Source organism: Tamandua tetradactyla, chromosome 1, assembly GCF_023851605.1.
Source record: "Tamandua tetradactyla isolate mTamTet1 chromosome 1, mTamTet1.pri, whole genome shotgun sequence".
Lineage (NCBI taxonomy): Eukaryota > Metazoa > Chordata > Mammalia > Pilosa > Myrmecophagidae > Tamandua > Tamandua tetradactyla.
In genome coordinates, this window is record NC_135327.1 from 161,751,494 (window position 1) to 161,767,600 (window position 16,107).

The 16,107-nt window shown below is 38.0% G+C and overlaps 1 protein-coding gene across 1 annotated transcript; it reads left to right on the plus strand.

The window, feature by feature from the left end:
- The first annotated feature begins 3,286 nt into the window (after positions 1-3,286).
- Positions 3,287-14,261, plus strand: WNT16 (Wnt family member 16). The gene is made up of 4 exons (XM_077163763.1): positions 3,287-3,697; positions 3,881-4,128; positions 5,886-6,172; positions 12,783-14,261. The coding sequence occupies exons 1-4, from the start codon at positions 3,603-3,605 to the stop codon at positions 13,245-13,247; spliced, it is 1,095 nt and encodes a 364-aa protein (XP_077019878.1). The 5' UTR covers positions 3,287-3,602; the 3' UTR covers positions 13,248-14,261.
- The last annotated feature ends 1,846 nt before the right edge of the window (positions 14,262-16,107 follow it).

Genomic DNA, 16,107 nt, shown 5'->3' on the forward strand with positions numbered 1-16,107 from the left:
CTACCAAAACAAAAAGGCTCCCTTGGTTTCTACAAGTAATAATCTACCACTATCCTGGCTGGGAGATGGGATTTATTTGGGCCATCTACTTATCTCGTTCAGATGGCTGGTCAAAGATGACCATACTTTAGAGGGTCAGTCCCTCGAGAGAACTCCTTTGAGTGAAATGAATGTCCTTGAAATCCTGGCTATTTCCTCCTAAATTTCTCTTTCAGGATATAACTCAAAACACCCTAACCCTACTAGGAAGACAAGCACTTGCCATTCTTATGGGATCAAGAATTTTCAGTAACATGTGAAAACTTGGAGTCACATGGTAATTTATCTTAACAGTATTAATCAAATTTCAAGTAGCTGATCTCAGATCGTGAGATGACATACTATGAGCTCCCATTTAATGAAACATTATTGATATAATCTTTACAACATTTTGTAGACATAGACACCTGAAGCTTAGGAAACTTACAGAACACATTCAAGTTCATACTAAGCAATAGGTCATAGTCTATGGGTCAATTAATCTTTTTTCTCCTTTTTTTCCTCCTTCCAAATTATAAAACCAAGAATAATAAATAGTAAAAGAGGTGCTTGCTTGCTGCCAAAAAAAAAAGGCAATTTGAAATTCAAGTTGTATATATGTACAAATTTTACCCTTCACTGACTTTATTCCTTAATTCTAAACAGAGAGCATAATATCCACTAAAAACAGTATAAATAGACCACTTTATTTAAATAGATATAAATTAGTTTATATAAAAGCAAGTTTCTTAATCTCTTTGAGCTCATTTCCTTATTTATAAAATGGATATTTTCTACATTATGATATTTTATATACATAATATATCTACATTATGAGGACTGTTGGGGGATTGATATTGTGTGTGTATGTGTATGTGTGTGTGTATATGGAGAGAGAGAGAGAGAGAGTGCATTTGGGGGCACGTGGAGGTACTTACACATGGTAGTTTACAATGCCTGGAATATAATAGGCACCCAAAAATCTGTTCAGTGGATGAAAAGTCTACTTCAGTTGGGTCAACTCCTCGAACAACATCTCCCCTGCTTTAGATGCTATGGACAGAATAACCCCTGTCCATAGCTATACAAAGAAGTTTAGGGCTACAGACTTTAGACTTTACAAAGAAGTAGATTTGCAAATGCTTGACCCAGTGGCCTTAGATTCTAGAAGAGAATATCCTGAGTGATATTTACAAGGCTCTCTGGGTCCCAGGGATACGTGCTGGATCCCTAGAGTAATAACAAAAGTGATATTCAAGTAATTGCCCCAGACTGCTCCCCTTTTATCACACTGTCAATAACTGTGCACTCACTTGTCTGTCTTACCAACCAAACTGTGAGGTCCAAACCATAAGGCTCATAGTTATCCCTATGACAGAGGCTCAGTGCATATTTTTGAATTTTAAAAAGTTAAGCAACCTTTTTTTAAAACTTCTGCTTCTGTTGGCTGTAAAATCAGCACAAACATTGATGCTCTCTACTCTCCCCAGTTCGAAGACTACTTTATTCTTCTCTCCCTAGCTGGCCACTCCCAAAATCCCCTTTAAAAGAAGTAATTTATTTAGATCAACATTTAGGCCACTTGGGTGTCTGCTCAGGCCATTCCTCATCATGCCAATCCACTCCATAAGGCATAAGGGTTCAGAAAAAGGATCTCATATGTGGGTCAAAGCACGGTGAGGGTACAGCAATGAATGAATCATGGTCACTCTTGGAGAAGGTCACAGGATTAAGTGAGCTTGGTGGAAGGCTCTGATTTTCAGAGAGGACACTAGACATTATGTCAGAATATTTCTGGATCAGTAATTATACTCTATCATCAACCTGACCTTCTAAAAATCACAATGTGGCTTTACTACCTGGTACATAGTGTGTACTCAATAAATGTTTGTTGGAGAAAGAAATGAATAGGATATGATGGGAACTTCCATGAGCTTTTACTGCTCTGGGCCTTTACAGGAGAAATGCAACAAATATTATCAAATCTCTTATTTGAGTATGTTTGGATTTTGGGACCTACTGAGCTGCAGCATATCCACCCTAAGAATTTATCAAAATTTCAGAAGCCCTTTGAGTAGTAGGCGATACCTCTCCGGAATATTTCTTGTCACCAACTGAAGCAGGGCTTCCTTATACCACAGTTCAGCATGTTCCAATTGCCTCCAGTGTTCCCCCAAAGATCTTCCATCCTGCAAACCACTGGTTAATTAACATTTCTAAACTTCCCAACATTCTCCTGCTTCTCAACTTTCTTTGGTCTGAAGAGTATTCCATTGGATTCTTTATCATTTACTGATGATCTCAGATTGTTTTGTTCTAGATTTGTTTCCATGTCTGATTTACACAATTGAAGGAAGGGATCTTGCACTTATAAACACCCAAAATACCTGATACACAGAAGGTGTTTAATAAGTAAGGTTTTTGTTTTGTTTTGTTTTGTTTGATTTTTTGTCTTCAATGTGCAGCCCTGTCAAACATCTCCAAGAGAGCTACAATGAGCCTGGGAGAAGAGTAAGAACACAATTCTACTCTATTCTAGAACTCTCCAAAAGCTCTCTCTTTCTATACCCTCTTTCTTCTGCCTAGGGCTGGCGAAAGTATTCTCAAGGAGGGCAGGAAATAAGACCGACAGGGCAAACAAAATCACAAACAATACAAATGTGGCAGAATTAAATGCTAGGCTAGAATGTTCCTTTTCACTAAAAATAAATACATACATAAATGACGACGATCATAAGCCTGACATTTCACCCTTCTTCTGACGTCTGGTGACATGTGAGACCTCATGCAGGTGGCTGAAAGGTCAATTTGTTTAGTACCAACTCTGACTCAAAAAGATTATTCTGTGAGGTGAGGGAGAGGAAAGAAAGAGCAGCTACGGGGTAGTGAGATTTTCCAGTCACCCCACTCCAGTACAAATTGGGCGGGAGTGGGTGGAACTCAAAGTCGTCTCCCATCAACCCCAAGCCTTCACTCAAGACTGCTAAACAGAAATCTTTCCATCAGTCTTCAGGATGAATGAATCAAGCCCGGTCCTGCAGAGACCCGCTCCCAGAAGACTGGGGAGTAAAGGTCAAGATACACCCGAGCCTGGGCGCCTGGTGCGTGAGCGGCTGCAGCTAGCGACCCCTGCGGTACCTACCCTCAGCCAATGGGAGCCTGAGGCCGGGGGGGATGATGAGATGCGGGGCCGCAGCTGGGCCAATCAGGCGCCAGGCGCGGGCAGGGGGAGGAGAGGAGAGGAGACGAGAGGCCCCGGGGCGATGGAGGCAGAGCTACAACAGAAGTTGCTCACCTTGGAATGCAAGGGACCCTCCCGCATCTTCCGCACATCTCCAGGCGCGGGAGGGGGTGGGGGTAGGGGTCCCAAGCTACTTTCTCCGCCTTCTCACAGTGCTCCTTGCAAGCGAGGGGGAGGCTGCTGAGAGCCCCTATCTCAGCTGGACATCTGTGTTGCATGCAAGGAGAAAGAAGGAGACGGACAACTTGGTGCTGGGGAAGTGACTTCTGACCCAGTGGACCTCTGGGGGGGAGGGTAGAAAAAAGGAGTGGGTGGCGAGGGTTGTGGACTCCATGCGGGGGCCATGGACAGAGCGGCACTCCTGGGACTGCCTCGCCTGTGCGCGCTGTGGGCAGCCCTGCTCGCGCTGTTCCCCTGCGGAGCCCAAGAAAACTGGATGTAAGTATGGGGGCAACGAGTTTGGGTGGCAAAAAGAGTGCCCAGCCCCGGGAAACTTCAACTGAGGCGTAGGAAGAGGGGCGGGGACCCCAGGGCGGGTGACCTAATTTTCGGGAAAACATCTGGGATGGGGAGGGAGTAAGAGCAGGGGAGCGGCTTACCCAGGGCGGCCGTATCTTACAGGTGGTTGGGCATCGCCTCCTTCGGGGTTCCAGAGAAGTTGGGCTGCGCCAACTTGCCGCTGAACAGCCGCCAGAAGGAGCTGTGCAAGAGGAAACCGTACCTGCTGCCCAGCATCCGAGAGGGCGCCCGGCTGGGAGTTCAGGAGTGCAGGAGCCAGTTCAGACACGAGAGATGGAACTGCACGGTCGCCGCCGCCGCTGCCGCCTTTCCGGGCACCAGCCCCCTCTTTGGCTACGAGCTGAGCAGCGGTGAGTCCGGGATTCGCGGGGCTGGCGAGGGACCGAGGGCGACAACCCCTGGGCCCATTCCTCTAAATAAAGCAGACAGTGCTTGCGTGGTCTAAATCCCAAAAGAAGCCCTTTAGTGGACCGGAACTGGGGGGCGGAGGGCGGGGGGAGCGTTGGAAACCAGAGACCCGAGCCCAGGTGCAGGTGCCGTCCTGGAGGGAGGTGACTTCCCGGGACCAGAGTGGAGCGCTTGGGGCTGTTGCTCTTCCTCGGTCCCGCGGCGCTCTCTTACCCCGGCGACCCTCTCGGTCCCTGTAGCGCCCCCCTACGTGGGTGACCAGCTGGAGAAACATGATGTCGGCTGCAGGGAATGCTGCTGCCGCATCTGCTTTGATTTAACCAGCTCGGGGCACCGGATTGACGAAATAATGGCGATTTTAAAAGGAGATTGTCCGGAACAACCCAACGTGTGGCTTACCGGAGCACGACTGCTCTGTTCTCTTTCCCTATCTCTTCCCTCTTCGGCGCACACCCGCGGCGCGGGAAGCTGTAGGACATCAAAGTTCCACCTCCATGTGCGTAGTGACTTGGTGAGAATAAAAATAAAGGGAGGCAGGATTGTTCCGGGAATATCAACAGATTCCAAGTATTTCAGGACTTGGGCGCTGAAAGATTCGTTGTTTTTCACGTTCGTTTCCGTTCTCCCTCCGCCTTTGACCTTTCCCCAGCGCGCCCCAGCGCGCAGCACCGCCAAAGCATCGCCTTTCCCCCCCTGCGTTCTGTCCGGCACACCCTTTCCAAGGAGCCCTGACTCCCCGCAGGAAAAAAAAAAAAAAAGATGTATTCTTTATAGTTGCTGAAATGCAGCGGCATCAACTGTTGAAAAAGTTTTTTGGACAACGGGCGTGAAACTGCTTCTACTTCCAATCTAAACATCTCGAAAGGAAAAAAGAGCAGCCTGCTGGGTACTTTCTTGTCCATTTTATTAATGTTTTAATGGGGCTTTAATTTTTCAAAGATTTTAGCTCAAGCTCCACTGCAGGTGTGCTAAATATTTCCTTTTCAATATCCAATATTTTTCTGCAGCAATTCCTTTTTTGCTTGTTTTGTATTTCAATTGTCTTACCTATAATTACCTTTAACACTGTAAGAGGATAAACCAGTACTAAATAAAATGTTTAACTGTTTCATATTAGTATCAGTGATTATTATTCACAAGATCCTGGAAGAAGACAAGTTCTTTGATGTGAAAATAAACTGTAACACTTATCTACTAATTACTTTGGTCTTTATTTAATTTCATTTGCATTTTGACATGTATTATTTTTGAAAGTAAATATTACACCCAAATTTTCAACTGTGTTTTGTGAGAACACAGTTGAAATTTAAAAAGAAAAATAGTCTGATTTCCTTTGGATGTTATATTACCATTTATAATATCCACACAACAGGTATTTTTTTTTTTTATTTGTTAGTTTGTATTAAGCACTGAGCTAGGTGCTGGCATACATTTCGGATTTTAAAAGTAAACTGAAGGTTTTAAGGTGTGTGTATAATATATGACATATGATATGACAGTGCCCTGAAGTGTGATACTGAAAATTAATGTTTTTTTAACTAGAAAAATAGGAAATCTTCCTTTTAAAAATCTTCCTTCCTTTCATTAAAGTATCCTTTGCAAGCAATTGAAAAATCACTTTCCTTATGAGAGGCTTTGTTCTGAACATTAACAAAGAGAGGCATGGCTCTCTAATTTAGCAATTCATGTTTTATTCCAGGCACCAAGGAAACAGCATTTATTTATGCAGTGATGGCTGCAGGCCTGGTGCATTCTGTTACCAGGTCGTGCAGTGCAGGCAACATGACGGAATGTTCCTGTGACACCACCTTGCAGAATGGCGGCTCAGCTACTGAAGGCTGGCACTGGGGAGGCTGTTCCGATGATGTTCAGTATGGTATGTGGTTCAGCAGAAAGTTCCTAGATTCCCCGATCAGAAACACCACAGGAAAAGAAAGCAAAGTACTGCTAGCAATGAACCTACATAACAATGAAGCTGGAAGGCAGGTATGTAATTAGAACATGGAAAATCCAGAGCCTCTTAATAACACTAGGATTACACATCTATATGTTTGTACTGACCACATTGGTCTAGTTAAAGTTCTCCACCTGATGTATATGGGTTGCATCTTGTAATACAATGTATTTGTATACCTTGTATACCTAAAACATCAATTATAAAATAATCGATGTAGAAGTTCCTTTTAGGTTATTTGGTTCTACCCCCTTAGCTGTTTAGTGGCAAAACTGGAATAGGAAATACAGTGAGTGCCTTTCTAATGGGACTGAATCAAATTTGACTTCCCCAAATTTGAATTTTCATTATTTTTTAAATCTGTTTTTAAGTAGGCAGTGGCTTCTAGACATATTATCAGTTTTGTCCTTATTTTCTCTAGAGAAGACTCTTGAATGCACTAAGAGAATATACAAAACTTAACTAATATTCTTGGTAAAACAAAGTTCTTAAACATGGAAATAACTATTTTATTATAATGTAATAAAGGCTCATTGTAGCAATTTATACAATACAGATAAATGTAAGAAGGTTATATTAAAATATAGATTTTTGAAACATATATAGACATTAAAAATTGAGAAGAGGCAAATTTGAAGAACCACCATGTAATTAAGCTCTTTTATTACTTATGATTTTTAATGTTGTTTTCTAAAATGGAGTACACTTATAGCTTTAAGTTTTATGTCTTTACATTGATAAATATTGACACGAAATTGTGTTCTAATCATGTACTAACACGATTTAATTCTTTCCAATTCACAATGACTTTTCTAAAACAGTCAAAATCTTTTTGTAACTATATATCCTTTATGTTTTAATAATCTTTTTTAGGACAGGGATATCAGTACATATCAGATATTATTATAAATATCCCTAACCTAAAGTAATCATTGCAATCTACCACATTCTCCTGAAATAAATGAAAACAAGTTTCAGTATCTCTAAGGAATATTTAAAGTAGATATTGCATTTGGTTTACATTTTTGGTAAGTGAATAAATGGAACCCATTCAGAACGGTCTCAAGTTCCAGCCACTTTTCTTCACTTATACTGCTCCAATTTAAATATAAAAAAAAACAAACAGCCCAGCAAATATATCACCTTAGCATTTGTATTCAGTTCAAAATAGCAAAACAGAAAACAAGAATGTTATTAAATAGCTGTGTAAGCTTTTCTAAATTTTTTGTTTAGAAATTTAAAAAATTATTTATCTCACTAAAAAGTGAATTTCTTGCCTAGCACCATAATTATGCACATGCCTCTTTTCCTTAAAGTTTTTTTTAATTAAGTGAATGAGTTTTTGCTGCACTTTAAATATTAAATAAAGAAAATAAACAATAAAGAAAAGTTTTTATTATTTCTAACATATTATAAAAGAAGTTTAATGTAATTAACATTTTTTAAAGTCTAGAGTTAAAATAGAGAAAAAACATCAATATAAATCAAATTAGCATATTTTTAAAACGAGAAAACCAATGAAGGAATGTTATTATCAATGCAGACTTTAAATCTTCTTTAGCCATTCTTTAGATAATTTAGTAGAGATTTTAAAAAATTTTAACCAGAAAACAAACTCAGAGCCTTATGTTATGATTAATGCTTTATAAGTAAAATTATCTCTGAATTTGTGAAAAACTCTGAAACATTCCAAAATGTATTTCTATTACTAATATTAGGCAACTCTTTAGTTTTAATGATTTACATGTTTTCTCAAAGGAGGTGGCAATATTTGTATCTGTAACTGTTGACTATTATTTTAAACAATTATTTATATTCTGACTTTAAAAAAACAACAACTATTCGGCATGGAGTTCAATATACTTTTTGCTGGCAAAAAACAAACAAACAATTGCCTCACATTATGGAGGTTCTTGTTCTTATTCTAATTAGGTAGTAAATAATTCAGCCTATGCATATATATACATTTTTGTGTAAATTTTGTGTAAATATTTATTTTCCTTGTGAATCATTTTTTTTTCCCTTTTCACATTGTTGCAGATGGAGTCTTAAAATATTACAAAATATTTACTTGGATATCTCGAGGGTGTTACACTGGTGTTTTGTCAGTGTTTTCTCAGGAAATATTACATTCAAAATATTTCTGTATTTTTCTTTCCATTGGAAGCAAAAAATAATAATAATAATAAAACAGTTTTCCAGGATATTATCAAATATAGAGGAGCAGTCAACTCAATTTTCAACGTTGGCAATTAGGATTTTAATCTAATAGCATATTTTTCTGAGTAAAGTTCAAGGTCTGCATTCAATTGAGTTGATTTTTCTAGTTTCAAATCCCCAAACTCAAAATGTAGGAAAGGGTTCAGGGAAATGTGGGTACTGGCGCTTAGTAGTGCTGTGAGCAGGGTAGATGATTTTCTAACCGCTGACCTTAAATACTCCGAATCCCACTTGGTTTCTGACACCATTCCTAAAGTTATGGCTCCAAGAATAATGTTGCTAAATGGTGATTGGCTAACAGAATGATGTGATGTCTTCCAGGGGCAGAACTTCTGGGAATAATGTGACTTGGAATATTTATGGGTATTTCTTTTGGTGTGCTTAAAATATTTCCATTCTTCCCATGTCCACCTCATAAACTTTTAAGTTTCCCTACCCCATAATTTGTTTTATGATGAGTAACTCAAAAAAGTAGGAAGGGCCTGACCCCAAATTTTCATCGACCTGTTTCAAGAATATTTATAAGTAGTTGAACTACACATAAGTGTTTTGCTTTTTAGCAGGTTCAGATATATTTTTGGACAGAAAGGGACAAAATGGGTCAGAGGAATAGGAACTCTAATACACCCATCCATCCTTATATCATGATTTTCATTAAAAACTTAGATCATCTGATAGTTAACAAAGTGAAATGTTAGTCACAAAATTTTCCACAACAGCTTTCTAGCCAACTACGTAAAATTTGGAAAAAGCAATACACTGGAAAATAAACACTGCTTGCTGCATTACCTCTGAGTCAAATTGTGGGGCATTCAGTCCTTAGACAACTTCTCAAACAGTTTTCTATTTTTACATTGTTTTGTATACCTAAGATTTTAGTTTTAATGAAACATCTTTCCTAGTTCTCTTCACTGGAAGTTTATCAAAGCAAAACTTTTATAAGAAGTCCAGTAGATTAAACACCACCTTTCTAATTGCTCTCCCATAGTTTAAAAATATTTCGCAAAATGTGCACATCTGTTTGCAATAGTTAACAAAACATTCCTCTGTTAATATCGTTATAAACCTTAACAACTCAACTAGAGTAGAGAAAGGAATTTGCTCATAACCACACACAACTCATTCGGCTGTTATTCTCTTACTTTTCCTGTTACCAGAAGGTGACTATGCCTTCACTGCAATTCAGAGTGGCTGTTTAACATTAATTAAGAGCTCTGGCCGGAAAACTGCAGAATGTATGTGTTTTGGGGAAATGTACACACAATTTCCTTAAATATACTTGTATTTCCCACTTTCATTTTTCTTTGTTCTACTAAAATTATCCTACTGCACATAAAAATCTTATACCTTGTACCATCAACTTTCCTTATGTACAAGTGCCTTAACCACACTGTTCATTTTTCTGTAAAATCAGAATAATAAGCAAGTACATGTTCATTGACTGCCTATTATGTACAAGGCATTTCTTCCTAACCTAAAAATAAAGTAAAATTATTTATGAAAATACTCTCTGAGAAGCACTAAGCTCTGTAGAGTTAAATTGGATGTGTTTGTGTGTATATGTGTTTAACTTTGCATTTCATCAAATTCTCCTAATGGTGATTGCATAGCTTTCTTTTAATCCTTATTTGTCCCAGTATTCTGGGGCTACAGTTATTAAAATTTCAAGTAAAGTTATTGGAATTCTTTTCCTTGAAATTCATGTATCTCTCTATCCTAGAATATACATAGAAGATAAAAATACTATTTCTTTTTCTTAGACTTATTGTTAGGGACACTTACAATTTGAAAGTAATAGAATAGCACTTTTTTTTTTTAATGTCAGCCCTAAAAAATTATTAATTACAGATATTTAAAAGAGCTAATTCATTTTGGTAAGAAAATTCCTCGCCAAAGTATGATATAAATTCAGAGCTGATACAATTTAATTGAAAAAATCAATGTCACTTTTTATCCTCAAACCTGTGAAGTAGTGTGTTACTCTTATGGATGGGTTTAGAGCTGAAGAATCAGAGGAGAGCCAGCCAGCTTAAACATTCCCAATACTACTGATCTCCTATGACTTCTTACAGGTTCAGGTTATCAATAAGGGATGAGTTAAAACTGTTCCAGAGAGCTGGACTAATCACTGAAGAAGTATTTGGTGAGCACCTACTCTGCCCTCTATGCTTTGCAACTTGGCAACTCCTTACAGGATGTCAAACCTCATTAATAAAAGCAAAAGTTGGCTCTTTAGTTATCATCCAGAGTAACAGGAAGCTTTAAATCACAAAGTGATTATTATAAGGAACGTTATTCAGAATTAAACACATAAACATACATATTTAGATATTTGGCTTTTTTTTTCTCCTTTTTCGGACAGTTTCCTTTGTTATTACCTAGTTTTGATTGTGCTCTTTCTCATAAACTGCAGACACTCAAAATCCGAAAAAAAGGAGGCAGACTGTACTAATTTGAACATTTACTTGCCTGGACTTTTTAAGGAATTGAAGTCTCTATAACTATTAAATGCCATACATTTAATCAAATAAGCCTCTGTGTCTGCTTTATAAATTACTTTCATATCATTGAAAGGTACCTTTTGCCCTGGGTTATAAGAAATGAACACATCTATTAGCTTCTCAGTTTTGTGAATTCAAAAAGTGCATACGTTCCATGTTCCATAAAGGACAGAATTTAAATATTATTCTATTTACTATTTTCAACACTAATAAGAAGTATCAAATCAATCATTGTATAAATCAATACCATATGTTCTAGGTTAAGATTGTAAATATTATAAATTATTTCAAAGAGTCTGTCTCATTACATGGTTCGTACATTTAAAAAAAATTTCTCAGTACATTGAACATTTTGCAAACATGTCAATGTTAAGTTTGGTACAAACTAGCAAACTATGAACCCCTGTTACTTTATAATTTTTTTTTAGAGTTTTAAATGGAATTTAAACTGTAGCTTTTTCCTTTCTTTGATGAGATTACACACATAATTTCCAAGTTATTGAATGGATGGATCCATTTTTCATTTTACCCAGTATGTTGATAGAAAGTCAACTCTATAGCTAGTCCTGACAATTTATTAATCTTTTCTGCCATCCTCTGGGGATTGAAGGAAGCTCTGCTGGCTAGCTTGGTATGTAAGAGATTGGAGCCTTCAAATTCCTGAAGTCTCTATATTGTTTTTGCACTGTTAGCTCCAGTTGAAATTTTATCTCGACTCTTTCTGTGCCTTGCTCTCCAGAGAAAGTGGGGCATATATTTAAACCTTAATATGTGCCATGCAGTGGGCTATTACAAATATACTTAATCTTATTTAATTCCTCAGTCTGTATAAACTAAACTCAGCACTAAGAATGAAAAAATTACATAAATATTACCCTCTTTCCAACTCAGGATGGTGCTACTGCTCCACGAAGTTAAGACATATGTTTCGAATTAGTTTTCCGGAAGAAGGGAAGAATTTGTTGGGAGCAACTGCATTCTCCGGCCCCTTCTCCTTTTGACCAATTTAAGTTGATTAGTCAGGGTTTCTCATGTGGTCTGTGACCAGGGTACAGCATGTCCCACCCTGCCCCATGAATGTTACTGACTTTTTTTTTTTTTTTTTTAACATGGGCAGGCACCGGGAATCGAACCCAGGTCCTCAGGCATGGCAGGCAAGCATTCTTACCTGCTGAGCCACCGTGGCCCGCCCTGTTACTGATTTTTATAGTGATCAGACCTGGGAATTGTCAGGTCAGGCAGTAGGTCTCATCCCTGGCCACCCATTAGAATCACCCGAGCAGCGTTTTAAAACTACTATTACCTGGTCTCTACCCCCCACCAATTAAATCAGAATCTCAGGGGTTGTTTTGTGAAGTTCCAAAGGTGTTTCTTTGCACTACAAGAGTTGAGAGTGACTGAGCTATCAGTGTGCCTCAAACTTTAATGTGTACACACATTACCTGACTTTTATTAAAGTGCAGATTCTGCTTCTGTAGGTCTGGAGTCAAAACAGAGTCAGTTTTTCTAACAAGTGGTGCTTATGCTCAGTCTGTGGACCACATGGAGTAGCAAGGCACCAAATGGTAATTAGGAACATACTGGAACGTGCGCTTTCTTCCACACCCAAAATTAAGCAGGGAATTGGAAATAAAAGCCATCCCCTTTTGTTATCAGAAAGCTTTGATTAAAAAAAAATCAGCTTGAGCTACTGGGCTACTACCCTAAGTAGTACGTCGAAGGTTTGATCTGCAGAGTAAAGAGAAGCACACACAAAGCATTTGGACCCTAAGTGACCTGAAAGATCCTTGAAGTTCAAAACCCTTATTTTTATATAAGGGGAAACAGACCCCAAAAGTTAAATGATTAGATAAGCTGTGCCTCTGTTGTAGAATAAAACCCTTCATAACCGATGTTTGAACACCATTACTATTGGTTTCAGGCTGTCGCCAAGTTGATGTCAGTAGACTGCCGCTGCCACGGTGTGTCAGGCTCCTGTGCTGTGAAAACGTGCTGGAAAACCATGTCTCCTTTTGAAAAGATTGGTCATTTATTGAAGGATAAATATGAAAATAGTGTCCAAATCTCAGACAAAATAAAGAGGAAATTGCGCAGGAGAGAAAAAGATCAGAGAAAAATAGTGATCCACAAGGATGATCTGCTTTACGTTAATAAGTCTCCCAACTACTGTGTGGAGGATAAGAAACTGGGAATCCCAGGGACGCAAGGCAGAGAATGCAACCGCACATCAGAGGGTGCAGATGGGTGCAACCTCCTCTGCTGTGGCCGAGGCTACAACACCCATGTGGTCAGGCACGTGGAGAGATGTGAGTGTAAGTTTGTCTGGTGCTGCTATGTCCGCTGCAGGAGGTGTGAGAGTATGACTGATGTCCACACCTGCAAGTAACCACTCCACCCAGCCTTGAGCAAGATTCCTCTGTGACATACAATGAGAGTGCAACCCAGAAAACCTCTCCCAGTGCTTCCTTTTGTCTGATTGACATCCAATCACACAATGAGCATGTGGAATTTTTTCTGGATTCTAGAGTTTAATGGATTTGGGGCTTACCATTTTATGGTTTGGCAAATGTACATTGGCATACAGGAAAGATAATCTGTCTCCAAAGCAAGAAAGAAAAGCAAAGAGCCCCTCATGCCAGGAAATCTGGTCCATGCTCAGTATGAGATGCTCAGCTATGTAACTCAAATGTAGAACTCAATAGTGATGGGTGATATTCATCATTTTTATAAGACAACTCCTACAGCAGTAAAAAGTGATAACCATGAATCTCATTTATTCTCTCAATATTTTATATGAAGAAATCATACTAAGTATTTGTGCATAGAAACAGAAGATGTTTAAAAGTTAACATAAGTAGTGGGTACTTACTTGCCCTTTCATGAACTTCAAAAGGACAATTAAAAGGATTCTTCTAAATTATACAATATGTATAAAAAGTGTTTGTTAGAGATTTTTAGTTACAAAAAAACAAGTAACAAAATGTAAAAAAAAAAATGTAAAATTTATGAATTGGTTTTTAAGTGCCTTTAACCAACAGAGTTTTTTTTAGAAAACCTCAGTAAGACATATAAGAATCTTAGATCTTTGGATTCATACTTTAATCATAACCATTTTCTACTGTTAAAAATCCAGCTGTGAGATTCCAGATGGGGAAGAACCGGAAAAAATGTGGAGGTGAAAATATAAAAGGCTCTAAAACAATGCAAGTAAAAGCACCCTTTAAATGGATAAAGATAGCATTTTGTATAGTATTTTGCTAAAAAAGTTTTATATTTTGTAAATACAGTATTTAAGTTATATGAGATATTTTAAAACTTAAGACATTTATTGCCAAAGAGTTAAGGCAATAAGATTATCTCTGATATAAGATTAGCTCCTATTTCTTTTCATACCATTAACTCTGGCTTTTTTTTTTTTTTTACATTGAAAAAGAAGTTAATTGTGCAGTTATGGATGTGTATTTCTTGCTAAAATGACAGTTTTATATGTAATAGATTAAAATATGTTGCAAAATATTAAGAATAGAGTTATTTCAGCAGTCAGATAGATTCTCTTTTCACATTTGTATGCTTAACTAGTAAGTTTATTATAATAAATTATACAGTAAGAGTCTTAACTAGAAAACGGAATCTAAATCAGAATAAAATTTTATGGATTTTATATACTGGATATTTATTATATTACACATTATTCTCCATTTCAATGCTGAATGGTCTTTCTTGTTTTAATGTTTGTGCATTAAATTCATCATATTTTATAAGACTACTGATGAAAATCACAGGCTATATTTAAGGTTGCATTTTAATGTTAATGCTTATATATTTTTTGGAATGGCTAAGTTTTTAGTATTATGTAGAAAATTAAGCTTGTTAAATTTAGAATGGATGAAGAAGAGATATTCCTTTTCTTATGAATAAGCTAAAGAAATGTTCTCTTGCCCCCACATCTCATTCTTTTTCCTTTCAATTTTTATTTACAAAGGCAGAGCAATCATTTGTGAAAAATAGCAAAGTCATGGAAAATGTCTCAGGTCTAATATTAAAATTAAGGTTAAACATTTAAATGTGACCCTTAAAATTTAACAGAGTTATTATTTACTAAATTAGAGACTCAGAAATGACAAATGATCAAATACAGTGCCTATTTGAAGAGTGGTTTTCCATTCTTTTCCATCCATGGAATAGAAAGAACAGAAATATATACTTATTCTAGTGCCTGTTTTTGCAAAGTAAATCTATTTTATTTCTATTAAAAATAAGCACCCTGGGGTGCACAGGTAGTTCAGAGGTTAGAATGCCTGCCTTCCATGTGGGAGACCCGGGTTTGATTCCCAGACCATGTACCCCCCCCAAATAAAAGCACCCTTTTTTAAAAGTGGAAGACTGAGGTTCCCATTAACCATAAATTTCTTCTATTAACTAGATAACTTTCCATAATTACCTTACCAACAAACTCTGAGAATCAAGCAGTTTCTAATTCACAAATAACTGATTATAATTCAGTTCAGCCATTGGTTAAAAGTGGTGATGCCAACACAGATTCTCCTCCATGGGATGCCTAATCAGGGATTCCTTCAAACCTCCAAGCTTTGTCTTTCGGTTCTATTCTCTTGCCTGCCGTGGAAGTCATCCCTAAATTTCCCACCCATATATCTTTTTTTTTTTTTTTTTTTTTAAAGGAAAGACAGAGAGAAGGAAGGAAGGATAGGAGGAAGAAAGGGAAACATCTTTTAAACATTTTCTTGTATTTTGTTTCATGGGCTGGGGCCGGGAATCGAACCGAGGTCCTCCGGCATAGCAGGCAAGCACTTTGCCCGCTGAGCCACCGCGGCCCGCCCCCCACCCATATATCTTATTGTTTGATAGCCTGGCCTTGGCTCATTTCCTTCCCATTCCCCATCACAGTAACATCATGGTGTTCCTGGGAGTACAAATTCTAGGACCCAAAGGTCCCTTCCAAGCTAGGCTATTTTGCTTGCATTAATTAGTGCTTTTTATGTCGCAAAACAGAAAACCCAACTCAGACCACTTAAACGTTAAAGGGAATGTACTGACTTAGTAACTGAAAAGTCAGAGTTGTGTCTGGTTAAGGTGAAGTTTGACTCATAAGCTCAGACCATGTCCCCAGAACTCAGGTGTCATCATCTCCAGGCTGACTTCCATGGACTTATCTTTAATTTCAGGCTCACAACTGGCTTTGCTACAGCCCTACTCCCAGTAGCTCCAGGTTCTCTCCTTAGCAAAGC